A 14,634-nucleotide genomic window follows, 5' to 3' on the forward strand; every position below is an offset into this window, starting at 1 on the left:
TTATCAATGTGTATTATTATTTAGTTATTGTGAAACGATCTGATCTCTTTAAAATTCATTTTTGATTAATCGTGCAAATAAAGAATCATGGACTGAAATGTATAACATATCCTGGATTTTTAAAAATATCATAAATTGATATCGCTTACTAACAATATTGGATCAAGATTGTTGCATAATGTGTGTTGCATTTTTTTTAAATTTCATTTTCAATAACAATTTTGTGTAAATACTTACAGCAAAAATAAGCAGGGTTTTCTTGAGTAAATACATCATGATCTAAACAAAATGAATTCTTTAGTGCCGGAATATATTTTAAGGGGCAAAGGCGAAGCAATCACTGACTTGGACTTCTGGCAAAGTTCCGCTCCCTGCCTGTTATCATCATACGCAGGTGGTGCTGGAGTGGATTTGTGGGATTTGAAAACAAGAAGAGTGGTTTTAAATTTACCGGCCGACAATTCTGAATCTGTCCTTTCAGTTGCAGGCGCAAGCAATGGAAATATTGTCACTTTAAGCAAGGAAGGTCACCTAAAACTGCAAACAATTACAGATGGTGAATTCAAAATTAAAGCCAATTTGTGTATTTCGAATGTTGGTTTCTGTAAAGCTGCCATATTGAAACAACAACCTTCAGAAAACAACCTAATAGTTGGTGTTCCCGGAGATTCAAAATCATCATTTAATATTTGGGATATAAATCAGCAAAAAATCATCTCACGATTGGTGCCAGCAGAAAAGTGGACTCTTGGAATGCCAATGTGCGCTAAGCTAATTATGAGTGAAAGGTTGTACGCTTCTATTGGATATGAAGATGGCTCCATTCTGATGTGGGATGTGAATAATGGAAAAGTTGTTTCCTGTGCTGAACGCTTATTTTCAGAAACTGTTTTGTCGCTTGATTTTTGTGATGACAATATCGGTGTTTGTGGATCACCAACAAATCACCTCTACAAACTGCAGCTTTTACCAGATAAAACTGAAGATGATTTTGTTAAGCCAAGTCACTTTAAGCAACTGAAAAAACACACTTTGCCAAGTAGTGGTTTAAGTGTTACCAAAATCCGTAGCGACCGTAAAATTGTCGCAACTGGGGGTTGGGATTATAAGGTTCGCATTTTTAGTTGGAAAACTTTTAAACCGCTTGCTGTTATTGATTACCACAAAGACACAATTCAAGCACTTGCATTCTCAAACGATCTATTAAAGGATCAGTTATTAGCTTGTGGCTCAAATGACAGCAAGATAAGTTTATGGAAACTTTACAATAATAGCTGATTTTACCAATGTTGTTGCCAGAAGTTTTTTATGTTTGTGTTTTCACAACTTTAGTTTAATATTTCCTTTATATTTACATTTTCTGATAAATTTTTCAATAAGTAAACATACTTCACTTCAAAAGTGGTTATATTTTAAAAGTATTCCTCAAATTACGATATTTAAAAATGACACTACAATGAAAAATTAAAATAAGTTTTAATTTTGTAATCCCCTCTGTTATTAGGTCGTTCCTGAAGCAGATACCAGTCGACCTCTTCAGAATACAAAATAGAATGAATCTTTTTTAGGTTTATAAAATAAAAAGGAAAACAAAGCAGATGGCATTTAAAGGAGAGAGATATTTATAACAATAAACAAACAGAAAATCAGTTCTAACACTGCACCTACAAAATATATATTTAATTATATCGACTACAAAATGAACAGAATGACGACTGATCTTTTTAAACTTATTTGCCAAGCTTAATAGCATGTATGGCGGATGGCGGTAATTCATAATTTCGTAGTAAGGTAAAACACCAAACAATAAATTTTTAGACCCGGACAACTGACAAACGCAGCGGAAATTAAATGGTAGATTAGACCAGCGCTTCCCCGTGGTGGGTCGCGAAACTATTTGTAAATCTTATAGCTTTCTTAGATCGAGAAAATTATTGCATTATCCGTACGTAACATTTATACAACAATACAACAAATACGTAGCAATTATATTTCTGCACGTACGTCGTACACTAGTAGAAAATATGCAGGTTTTATGTAACTGTTAATCTAATTTCCAATAAGTTGCATTTTAAATAATTCCTAAACAATTTGGTCACATGTCCTTGTGAGACGAAGGTCGTACAATAAAACCTCCATTAAAAGTGGTTCGCGAACTGAAAAAGGTTAGGAAACACTGGCTTAGACGGTTAGGTATGACCGGAGGTTGGTTTAAACAAAGTGTCCCGTAACTGTTCCAGTGGGAGTCTAGTTGGTTGACAGTTGGTTTAAGAAATTTTTGTTTAAGTTTGCCTTAAAAAGTGTCAAAAATACGAAAACAGCATTAGGCTACACTTTCGTTGATGTGTAGGTAGGCTATAACAAAATTGTGGTACTTCTCGTGTTTGGCTATCATTTTAAAACTACACCGATTGCTGCAACTCTTACATGTATTTAAGCTCCTTTAGGCTGCTCACACGTCAATAAAAAGTTAATTTCTGCCGGTAACGTCGTTATAAAGTACTTAAGGACTTATTTATCCGGCGCCGCAGGCCAAAAAAAAAATATAAAATATACATTTTTTTAATTTCTTTTTCGACTCAGCTCATTGAGCATACACTCCAAGACCATGCAACTATAAGGCATATTTAATTCGGAGAAATACGTGCATACCGGAAAAAACGCTTGATGCGCCACTGACGTAAAAAATAAGTAAATTCATAATACCATATTACCAATATAGAATCATTAATTTAATGACCTAATAAAACACAAGCTGTAAAAAAAATATAAAAGCAGCTTTGTAGTGTATGACGCATACAAAATATGAATTTCGATGCTATTACTAAAATAAACATATTTACCAAGCAGGAACTATTTAACGGTTTGCTTTGATAATGTAAATTTGGGCGTTACTTCGTATTTGGTTTACCAAAAAAAAAAAACAACGAACTGTAAGTTTTATAGGCACAGCAACGAACTTGTCGGTATTGGTTTAACAAAACATCCGCAAGATGTCAATCAAGATTCATTGTGTGTTATTTGACGTAAATTGCAAATATACAGAATCTGAGGGAACATAATATACTCCAGTTAAATGTCGCAAAAAAGTTAAATGAATTCTGAAATTTTAACGCCTAAATGTAGTTATTAAGTGTCCATAAAAGTCAATAAAAATCCAGCGGCAAAGTACCATTTTCCAGTGTTACAAGAAAGAGTATAGGTCTACGCATAGGCGTAGCCAGGGGGGGACCTGAGGGGCCATGGCCCCCCCAAAAATTGATAAAACATTATTCTGAATAATTTGTTTTTTTTAGCATTTATGAGCAGTACCGTAACATTCGATCACAGACATACAACATCTTTAATTGTCATGCATTGTTATGTCACAAACGATATAGTTAATATTACGTTTGCTATACATTAATGTAGTTTTATTATTTTTAGACAGTTTTTGCTCTTTTAATGGTTTTGGGCATTGCGTTTAACACTCATTCAGTTGCTGCTCGAAAAGGTTTGCTGGCATTGTTTTTGTGTTCGTTACAGGAGTTAATTCAATGACAAAAGCTAAACAAAAAAGTCCAAACTTTTTGGCCCCCCCCCCAAAAAAAAATTTTCGGCTGGCTACGCCACTGGGCCTACGTCAAATTACACAACTGGGTTAGCTATATGATTTACTTTTAGCTACATGATTTGCGGTAATTTTAAATGATTTAGATGTATTGAAGTCTATTTTCAATTAATAGCAAGTAAAGTCCAAGATCCAGACATATGTTACATAAATTAAGTGCCCTAGCAAAATAAAAAAAAAATCTAAATCATGTCATTGGCAATAAAAATAAAAACTATAAAAATTGGAAAGTTCATTCGATTACAAGCAATTTTTTTTTACCGAGAACACATAACATTAATCTAAGTCGTTGTTTGTCAACCTTCATTCATGGCGAACAAAATAATAAGGTTTAAAAGTGGGATACATCTCTTTTTAAGTCTTAAACGTAACCAGCTGTATGTGAAATTTTTTAATAGAGCCACGTATAACACGCATGATATCAAAAAGACAGCAGCAAATTGGTCATTAAATTTGAGTTTCCATTCTTGCTTTCAAGTTCCATACTTTTGTTGTACTTACATTTTGGGTTGTTTTGATTTTTGAAGGTCTACCGGTCCGCAAAGATTGTTTTAAAATTTACCGGTCTGTAAGCTAAAAAGGTTGAACACCACTGCCATAGAGCACCAATATTAAGTGCTCTATGGTTTGGCAACCTTATTATCTTTAGCAGATGTTTGGTAATGTAAAATGTTGTCCGATGCAATTTCTCAACTAAATTTTGATGAAACTAATCGACAATATATTGATCACTACAGTTTTGATACGGAATTATTTATATTTCTGTTGTCTAACGAAATCAAGTTAATAAAATTCAACACAAAATTTTCTATGCGGTCCGCGGCTTATTTCCTTAATGAAGATAAATGTCAGTTAAAATGTTGTCGGGTGCAATTTCAAACTAAATTTTGATGAAACTAAAAATAAATCTAACCACGTAAACTACTAAATACGGCGGTCCAACAAATCAAACGTCGACCCAATTTTGGGTGGCGACTCATGTTTTTAAAGCCCTGATCCAAATAATTTACATAACTTACTGAAGTAGCCTACAAATAAAGTTATTTGCCTAAATGACCTAAGTACAAGATAAGTGATTTAAAAATAGTTACTTAAGTGTACTTAGCTCAAGTCATTTACTTGATTCATTATACCACTGCTAAATATAGATATTTTTCCGTGAAAATGTTACCCGGCAAAGCATTAATTAAAACTTAGGATCGTTTTAAATTAATCGAGCTACATTTTAATTTTATTGAAACCACAAAATGTTTAACGTGTTTATAAAATTCGCGCGTATTTAAGTGCGGCACGTTTGTTTCGTCACAGAGCAGCCAATCAGTCGCGGAAGGCTAAGAACTGTAAAATTAAAGTTTGTAAGTTTTGTTAATCGGCATAATAATTGAAAACCACGCCGCATTTGGCTGATGTATATAATACAAGAAGTCGAACTATACAATAATTAAGTAAAAAAATAATATTGTAGGTCGGTTATCGTTTTACTGTGAATTTTGGTAACTGATACCCAAAATGGATTAAGCTGATTGAAATGTTCTGCGGTTAAAGGTAAGATAGCAACATTCTTTTTGAATCAATTTGGTAACATTTGGGTTCCAAGGGTAAAACAAAAGCTGTTAGGAACTTATTTACGCTTAAAAACTTTCACGTAAACATGTAGCCGAATTTTTGTTTTTTATCATAGATGTTCAAAAATATCACCGCTTTCCAAACAAAATCTTGTTTAAAAGAGTTAGTCGCTTTGTGTTATTTTGTACGAACTAAAGAGCATTTTTTTAAAAGAATTGTTTGGGCAACGAATTCTACTTATATCAAATTAGGGCTTTCCAAACTTTTGAGATTAATAGTGAATAACAAGGTAGACCCATTTCTCCTTTATTGTTATTCAAACTATACATGCTTGCATAAAGCAAAGTACAGTTCAATTCGGGAATTTCTTTTTTTTAAGAATTTTACAATTTATTTTGAAGGTCAGAAGAAGACCTTACTATATTGCAAGATGCAAAAAAATTGTGAAAATTAATGAAGTCCAATAGTAGATAGCCCTAAAGCCCTTTGCGCTACCGCCAGTTTGAAAAACCCTGAACTAAATCACGAAAACGAAAATATATTTGTGGCGTGTGTTCAATTCGTACTCTGCCAGGTTATTAATGGGCTATATTTAACCAACTGTGACTTCACAATACCTTATATGCCGGTGCGAAAAACCGTCGGGTCGCTTGCGAGACAAGACAGGAAATTGTAATGTTGACTCACATTTTTCTGCGCCCAAGTTGTTTTATCGATTCGCGCTCTTTTGAAGTAACCCGGTGTTGACTAGGCAAATTGTCCAACAGCTATTCAGCTTGTCACTAGCTTTGAACTTTATATAAAAAGAAACGTTTGCCTACCCGCGAAAACAACAAACGCTCTGTTTTGTCTTTCGCCAGTCGAAATGTTAGTTTTCTTAGCGGTTGCGCCTTTTTGTAGTTTTGTAAACGTCGTATAAAGCGTCGAAAAGTAAACGAAACAATATGACCAAGTTTAATAAAAACATTACGTCACGAAATCTTAGCAGCGCTATATTTCATACAATGGCATTGAAAGAGACCTAAAGCGTTTTCAGACCTAGAGACAAACATTACATTAAGTCACGTTTTAAGATTTTAAAAGGGATAGGATGTTCTCAAACTGGGTTCCGTGAACCAGTTTTAAGTAGTCCATGAAGGCCTAGTTAAAATCTTGTAGTAATATTTAAAACTGGAATTTTGGGGTTAATTAGAACAACGTTTTTGTCGCCTTTTATAAAGTATTTGGGCTTTATTTCAGGTACCTATTTATTTGACCAAAAACAGCAGGTTTAATACATCTAATTGTTTTATGACGTCACTTTATGACGTCGTCTCTGAACAATTTTATACCAACCCTGGTTATCGATAGCCAAATAATTTTTTTAGAGTTTCGCGTTAAAAAAATGTAAGCACCCCTGGTATAATGCCAAGCATATTTTAAAACAAAATAAATGAAATATTTTTATCAGAACCCCTGACCACTGGTGGTCAAACTGCGGCTCTTAAACCAGTTGATGCGGCTCTTACGTTCAGGTTGCATTTGAGTTTTTACGATGCCCAGCTCCTCAATTCTAGAGTGAAGTTGTTTTGCCTATTTGAACTACATTGAACGTAGAGATCGACCGATATATTTCGAATCGATAACGATACACGATTGATTTTTACGTTCTTGCCAACCGATACCAGATACCGAATTTTTATATAAATGGGATAATATAATAGTTTAAATTAATTGAAAATAAAACTAAAGAACAAATCAGTTTATCTAGCCTATAACTATATTTATGCCACTCCTATTTTGCATATTGACTTTCCATGATGCTGAACGCAAATTTTTTTGCAAATAAATAAGAAATTTGTTTAGTAGTTAGGAAAAGCTATATCATATTTTTATTATAAAATATTGGCCAAATTTATTATAAAATATTGGCCAAATTTCCGATACCAATATGTAGTAGCAGAATTGTGGGCGATATTATCGGTCTGTCTTATCTTAAACGCAAAAAATTGCTTAGGGCTAAACTCGTTAACTTTCCAATGTGGCTTATAGCTGTGTTGCAAAATCTTGTCAGCATAAACAAGCCCTGCGTCTCAAGGCAGTTTGCTAACATCTAAGGGAAGAAAGCCTTAGTTACCTTACCCTTGAAGTAATGATGTTTGATTTTTTGTTGCATTTTTTTTTTTTTTTTTTTTTTTTTTATGGCGTTATGTTTGTTTATGTGTTTTTTCTTAAACAAAATTGCGAATCCTCAGATCCAATTCTAATTGAATAAAAAATCGCCTAAATGTAGCTTTGAAATATAGTGTGCAACCTCTATAATTTAAATCCAGCTGAGCAAAGGCATGTATGTACGTGAGGAATTAACAGGGTGGTATTGATTTCTAACCCATATGTGAGGTGTGGCTCTTTGTGGTTAATCAATTGAGTAAAACTTTTGGTCTCTGACTGGTTGGCAACCCCTAGACTAATCACTGACTTGCCTGACTTGGCCTTGAGTCATTTCCCAATGACCTGTTTACAACACTGAATGTGACCTAATGTTATGTATCGCAACACAGTTATGTATAACATAGCTACAACTCGAAATATACAATGAATGGCTTCTGGCAACACTAAAATTAATAGAACACTAGTGATTCGCAAAAAAAAAACGATAACTGAGCTTTTTATAAAAAAAATACCTTTGTACGTCCTATAGAAGTAGCTTTCCGAGATTAATTTGAAATACTTTTGCTTTTCAACCTTGAATGATGTCATTTAGAATGAGTTTTTGAACGGCTTTGCCTGAAATATCGGGCATCGGAAACGCAATAAAATACAACTTATAACGCTAAGTTAAGAATGCTATATAGCAGGGGTTCTTAAACTGGGGTCCATGGACCCCTTAGGGGTCCGTCACCTAGCTTTAGGGGTCCATGAAAGCCTAATTGAAATATTAGTGTATATTTAAGAAGTAATCAATTTATCAAACACAACAGTTTAATTAAAAACAAAACGGGTTTGCACTGAATGCATTAAACTCCGTTACACATCAGCAGACTTATTAAGTCTATTTGTATTGTGACGTAAATTCATGACGTCATTTTAAATTTTTTTACCTATTGTGGTCCATGCGAGGCCCAAAAAAAGTTTTAGGGGTCCGCGGTAAAAAAAGTTTAAGAGCCCCTGCTATATAGGGGTGTCCAATACTTGTCATTTTATTCCGATACCCGATAATTTTGCCTAAAAATATCGCAATCCGATACCAAGTGACGTCATAACTAAGCTTAACAAAATTAATAAAATTGGAAAGTGCAATGGTGGTGATTTTTACTTCTTTTTAGGGCAAAATTTCATTTTACCTCAAAGTAGAAAACTCAAGGTTATGTCACAAATAAAAACCGACGTTCCTATATTAATTTAGTATCGGATCGGCACCGATACCACCCAAGTATCGGACGAGTACCGATACCACCCAAGTATCGGACGAGTACCGATACCACCCAAGTATCGGACGAGTACCGATACCACCCAAGTATCGGACGAGTACCGATACCACCCTAGTATCGGACGAGTACCGATACCACCCAAGTATCGGACGAGTACCGATACCACCCAAGTATCGGACGAGTACCGATACCACCCAAGTATCGGACGAGTACCGATACCACCCTAGTATCGGACCAGGACCGATACTCCAACTTGGCATCGGGTATCGGCTCCGATCCGATATTATCGGACATCTCTAAATGCTAGTATGAAAAAGCTGCGTTTTTAACAACTCTACATGTCAAAGAATGAATTACGATTTAGGAACACTAAACACAGATCTGTTCATAATCCACAGTAGAAAAAGAGTGGCCCAAATAAATGATAAAAGATTCAATTTTTTTTTCCATACGTTTCTTAGTGCAAGTGCACTTGCCGAAGCGCATCCAAATAAAATAATGAATCTTTTATCATTTATTTGGGCCACTCTTTTTCCACTGAAGAAGTTCGATTTTTTTAACTTAAAGCGTTTTTGCGGCCCAACCCATTCAAAATAATGATTTCACATTCGGCGTATGATTTGCCGTCTTACGCCTGGGGTGCCTGACGTTCAACGGCCTGTACTTCGCGCCTACCATTACGTCACGATTGCGGTGCGGTTTGCGGCAAAATCTTCAAAGCGGGTTTCTTTCCTCGCCCGAAAAATCACGTTCGCCACTTCTGCACGTTTGCCGCCTATAAAAAGCCGTGTCCCGCTGTTAAAAGTAACGTTTTCGGCAGATTTTGAACGTGAAGAACATGTTGAGATTCGGGATAAATCCGGTGAGTTAAAAGTAACGTTTTCGATTTTAGGCTTTCTCGGCAGTTTTGAACGTGAAGAACATGTAGTTGAGTTTCGTGTGAGACCAGAATATCTGTTATCGCTTATTCTGCGGTCTGTAGAACTAAGAAACTGTTTAAAAACCTAGTTGGGAAATGGCTAAGCAAAAACGGTCGACCTAATTGTTTTCAATCTTATAACGCAAAAGTGGATGATAAATACCGTTTTTGGCGTAACTGCGGCAATCTGTATTTTTATAAAGTTGTTTTTAGATCTTTTTCAACCTTTGTGGTTCTTTTTGATTTAATTTGAATAATATTACACTTTGTTTGAGGCAATAACAATATTTTATTTGAGATTTTTAAAATCGATATTTTTTTAAAACGGAACAAAATGTGTCTTTTTAAACCTGTTAGAGTTTTAGCGGTTTGACTAGGGCGAAAGATGTTATTTGTAAAACTATTGCCAGTTTAAATGTTAAAGTTTGAGCGTGTATATCAGTGGTTCTCAATCGCGGTGCTCTAGGGCGCCATTTTTAATGCTCTAGGGTGCCGAGAGATATTTCGAATTCCATAGGATTCCATTTTTTGCTATTTTGGTACGATAAAAGTGCCAAAAAGTGAAAAGGTATTTCCAACCTTGTTGCACAGTTAGTGTGCTCTTTCAATATCGTTTATTGTAAAGTTGCAGTTAGACACCCAGAGAAAATAGGAGCAACCGTGAACTATTTATAATTTCTGTAGGGTGCCGCAAGCCAACAAAGGTTGAGAACCACTGGTGTAAACCTTGCGGTAATATACCGAAATAACACAAACTGTTTGTTAGAGCTTATATAAACGCTGATTCTTATTATTGAATGCCCAAGTATTGTGGATAGCACATACAAACATTATATTGCACATACAAAGCATTATATTGAGTAATGCGCCTGTCAAATAGAAATAAATAAATTATTTTAATTGACCATTTTTTTATTGTTTATAGTTTTTTATTTCGTTGTAACGAAATTGTACTGAAGGGGCGAATTGGCGCCGCTGTTTTGACACCGGACCGTTTTGCCTTGTCAAGGGTCGGTAAATAGTGAGGTTATAATTTTAGTTAAGGTTGAAATTATTAGTCGAGTTAGTGATGAAGCTAAGGATCCAGTTCTGACGGGTTTAAGTCTTATTCCGGCGGACTTAAGTCTTATATCGATTTTAAGTCTTATATCGATTTAGACGTTATTCAGACAATAGTACACCTAAAGCCGTCGCAGACTCACCGAATCTGTCGATCAATTATGCAAGCAAGGCAGGTTAATAAAGTAGCTAGCCCGCAGTGAGGTTCGAACTCACGACCTTCGGCCATTATTTAGATTAGGAGGTATTAGTACTACTGTGACCTTATTCCGAACTAGTTTATTCCGTCGATAATGTTATTCTAATTTTTGTCTTTGCTGTCAATTCAGGCCAAACAATACCCGACGCAGGTTAATTTGGTGTTATCTAATTCTCACGGGTCAATGAACTCTAGTTATTCTTAAAGGTGTCAGCTACATATATGTTGAAGTGCGCGGACCAACATGTCCAAGATCACTTGCGTTCAAGGTTAACAGAGCAAGGTTTAGTCTGGCGACTTGTAAGGTTAAGCCAATAGGATTTGTAGATAGCCGTATAGAACACTGCTGAACTTGGGTACAAAACGAGTGTTAAGGTCGACTCTATTTCGGTACACGGTCACTGTGGTGAGAAATAACACGTCTCTGGTAGTGTCAATACCAAGAGCTTGGAGGGTCACAAATGTCATGTCCTCGATTTTCAGGGGTTGATGCGCGCATAACAATTGTTTATTCGCCTTGTCTTGTAACCGTGTTCTATTGTGTTTTTCGTAATTGGTCGCTGTTATATATATATTGCAAGTTCATTGCTCTGTAATATTATTTTTCCCTGATGCAAATATCAATGCCCTGAAGATTTTCTGTATAGGTTGTTGAAACGTCGGTACATTTATTAATAACAAACATTTATTTGCCGAAGAACAATTTTGCAATTGTAACAATTGTTCGTTTGAGTTTGCAAACGATGGCGTCGCCTGTGGAAGCCGATTAAACAAAGATTTTTAATTGTCCCAGCGGTGCCCCCCTCCATGTCCAACAAAGTGCCCCAATCCCACCACTCCAAAAAAAAAAAAACTGTGCACAAATTGCAATAAATAGCTCAATTTTTTATAATGTGAGTGAATTATTTAAGTCCAACTCAAGACATTTTGACAGAAAGACTTAAGCCAAGTTAAGTCATTTAAAAACAGTGATTTAAGTGAACTTAAGTCAAGTAAAATTATTGACTTAAGTTATTAAAACACTGCTTATTTTTTCACCAATAGCTTCGTAGTACTATGATAAGATTGTTATCAATAAATTTTGAGAAAAAAGAATTGTATTAATACCCAAAAATATCCTTGTATTATGTGCGCTATAAGCAGGGTTAGTTGTATTACTTGCTTATGATATAAATATACTGAAAATTAGTTCTTGTGCTATTTATTTGTTTGTTTGAAGTTTGATGGAGGCATCCAGGATAACTTGTATTATGTGCGCTATAAGCACCGTCCTTACTTGTAAGATTTGACCTTATTTTAAAGGTCAATTTCTTAGAAAATATAATTGTCCTTATAATCCTTATTTTGTCTTATTTTTAATAATTACAAAAATTTCGTCCGAGAATTTATAAAACTCACGGAAGAATACAAACCAATGTTCTATGGACGCTACTATGCTTTGATCCTTTATTCCCTTTTGATGCGCATACGTCGTAAACCGCTATTCAACCGCAGTGTACACTACTACACTACACGCAACCGTCGCCTTAACGTTATGTTGGTTCTCAAAAACCTTTCCCCGATTCAAGGGTGGGTGTGTCGGAGGCGTGGTCGCGCCGGTTTCGGTTTAATCCAACAAGGACAAATCTACCAAACCCCTTTTTTTCTACACCAGTATTTAGTAAACGCCTTTGATCTTGCAAAGTCAGAAAAAGGCAATAAAAACACGTTGAAAGACGAAGTGCAAAGAATATACTAAATAAGATATTTTCGTCACTATATTGAAGCAGATAAGTGTTATATTCGCAATTATTGAAAAACTAGGGTTTAATCTTACAACACTTACAAAAGAAACAAAATTTTGAAAAATAATTTGTAAGAAGTTATTTTAAATAAAGGCTAACTTATAATTATATGCTTTGTGTCAACAAACTCAGTAAAAAACGGACCTTCTGTTATTCAAAATCCAAATTGTCACCGTCTTAATAAATTCTAACCCCATATTTCGATATCCATATGACGAATTTGCAAACCTTGACAAAAAGTTAGAATTAAAGACGAATTTTGGAGCATAATGGTTGGAGGTTGTAGTAAGACGTAATAAGAATATCAAAGCCCATACAGAAGTGGGTAACATTTTGAACGTTTGGAATAACTCTTTATTCATTTTCAACAAAGACGAATTGCAAAAGGTATTAAATTGAAGTTCATCTTTCCGGTAAAAAAAATTTTCTACTTCCACCTAACCCCTGCTTCAATTGTACGCTATTTAATGCCCTTCGTAGTGCATGAAAAATATTTCAAAATTTAAGTCAAAAAACATTGTTTCAATAAACGCAAATACCGATTTTTTTATGTTGTTAACCTACTTATCTGTTCACACCCATATAAAACAAAGCAAGAAGGCAACAAAACACAACGTCATTGAATAGAATATGGCCCGAGGTTTTGCGTGAATGGGGCGTTTTCCGTCCAATTACTAGCGGTTTTAATCTCACGGAGATACAAAAAGTGTGCAAAATTACGATTCCGCGCCGCCATTCATCGATTGTTTTCAATTAATCGGTGAGATTAACTTTTCAAGCCGCGAACCTTTTGTTTTACCAAGTATGCGACTTCATAAACGGGTATTCCCCCCGGCGAAATAGGGAGCGTTGGACAATGCGAAGCTCGTTAGCGCATTATGTCGGGATTATCTGCTTTTTAAAGTCACGCTGATCGCTTCTATAGTCTGCTTGGTGGGTTGGCTTTCAAGCAGCGTTTAGCAAATGTGTGTCACCTAAATATTGAATATTATCCCTGGGTGAAGGTGTTTAACGTTTCTTACTAATATAGTCATTATTATAGGATTCCAGCAGCGATTCGTTTGTGGGAAATTAGTTTTGAAACATGAGCAAAATAAGATTCTTTGCAATAAAGCTTTCTGACCTTCAATAATTTTTAAAATGTACTGACGGTATTTTAAAAAATGAATAAACAACTATTCGAAACGTTCACAATATCCTGTGTTTTTATTTTCATAAATTTCCTGTTGGCTTTTTCCAAATTTCCTTCCAATAATGGCGCGTTTTAGCGAGATTCCCTGAAATACTTTTTTCTGTGAAATTCAAAATAGGTACATTTGTATAAAAGACACACACATACAACCGTGATCTAGCCCTTCTAAAGTCACTTTTGACCGAATATATTGATCGACAGATTCGGTAAGTCTGCGATGGCTTCCGGTGTATTTTGTATAGGCTTTGATTGTCTCATGACTTTGATTCTATACAAAAATACACAGGCTTGTGTACCGAGCCAACCACATTGAATGAAAAATACACTACGTCGGCTATTTCACTATGTCCTGTTCCATGCGAAAACCTGAAGTGATTAAAGATTTTCTGTGATTTTGATAAAGTAATTTTTTGTCTAATAAAATAGCCTTTGACTGTTCCAATCTATTCTGCTTGTTTGGGCATAGGAATGATATCATTTGTCGGAGTCGTCGACTTTGGCGAATTAGTTGTACTTCAAACTGTACTAAAACAACATTTGCAATCGAACCCGGTAGTATGGCATTTAACTAGGAAACCGCGTGTTTGTAAAACGAATAGCTTTACATGCTAAATCGGTTCCGCATTTAAACGCTTTTGTCTAACAATTAGAAAATCGACGTTTTTTACAAACTTCATGTTTGTTTTGTGACACCACCGAGATAATTGTTTTTTTTTTAAATAAAAAGGTAGAAATCGGCCACTGAACTTAACAACCCTGGTATAGCACATGCCTCGATAAACTACATTAAATCAACGTTATAGCACTGAAGCAAAAACGTCATTATTGTTTTGTAAGTATCGTTGGGAAAAATAAATCGCTGGTTCCACTAGGTCAAGTACCCCCGATTGCATTC

General features: G+C 35.1%; 1 protein-coding gene across 1 annotated transcript; it reads left to right on the forward strand.

Annotated features, from left to right (window-relative positions):
• The first annotated feature begins 243 nt into the window (after positions 1–243).
• LOC146146628 (guanine nucleotide-binding protein subunit beta-like protein 1) lies at positions 244–1,418 on the forward strand. The gene has a single exon (XM_083387759.1). It carries the CDS (start codon positions 289–291, stop codon positions 1,276–1,278), a length of 990 nt encoding a protein of 329 aa, XP_083243885.1. The 5' UTR covers positions 244–288; the 3' UTR covers positions 1,279–1,418.
• Positions 1,419–14,634: the final 13,216 nt, after the last annotated feature.

This window comes from Ascidiella aspersa, chromosome 4 (genome assembly GCF_963924565.1).
Source record: "Ascidiella aspersa chromosome 4, kaAscAspe10.2, whole genome shotgun sequence".
Taxonomy (NCBI): domain Eukaryota; kingdom Metazoa; phylum Chordata; class Ascidiacea; order Phlebobranchia; family Ascidiidae; genus Ascidiella; species Ascidiella aspersa.

What these genes read in the sequence shown, in the direction of transcription:
- LOC146146628 (XM_083387759.1), top strand. Translation starts at nt 289, where the DNA reads ATGAATTCTTTAGTGCCGGAATATATTTTAAGGGGCAAAGGCGAAGCA.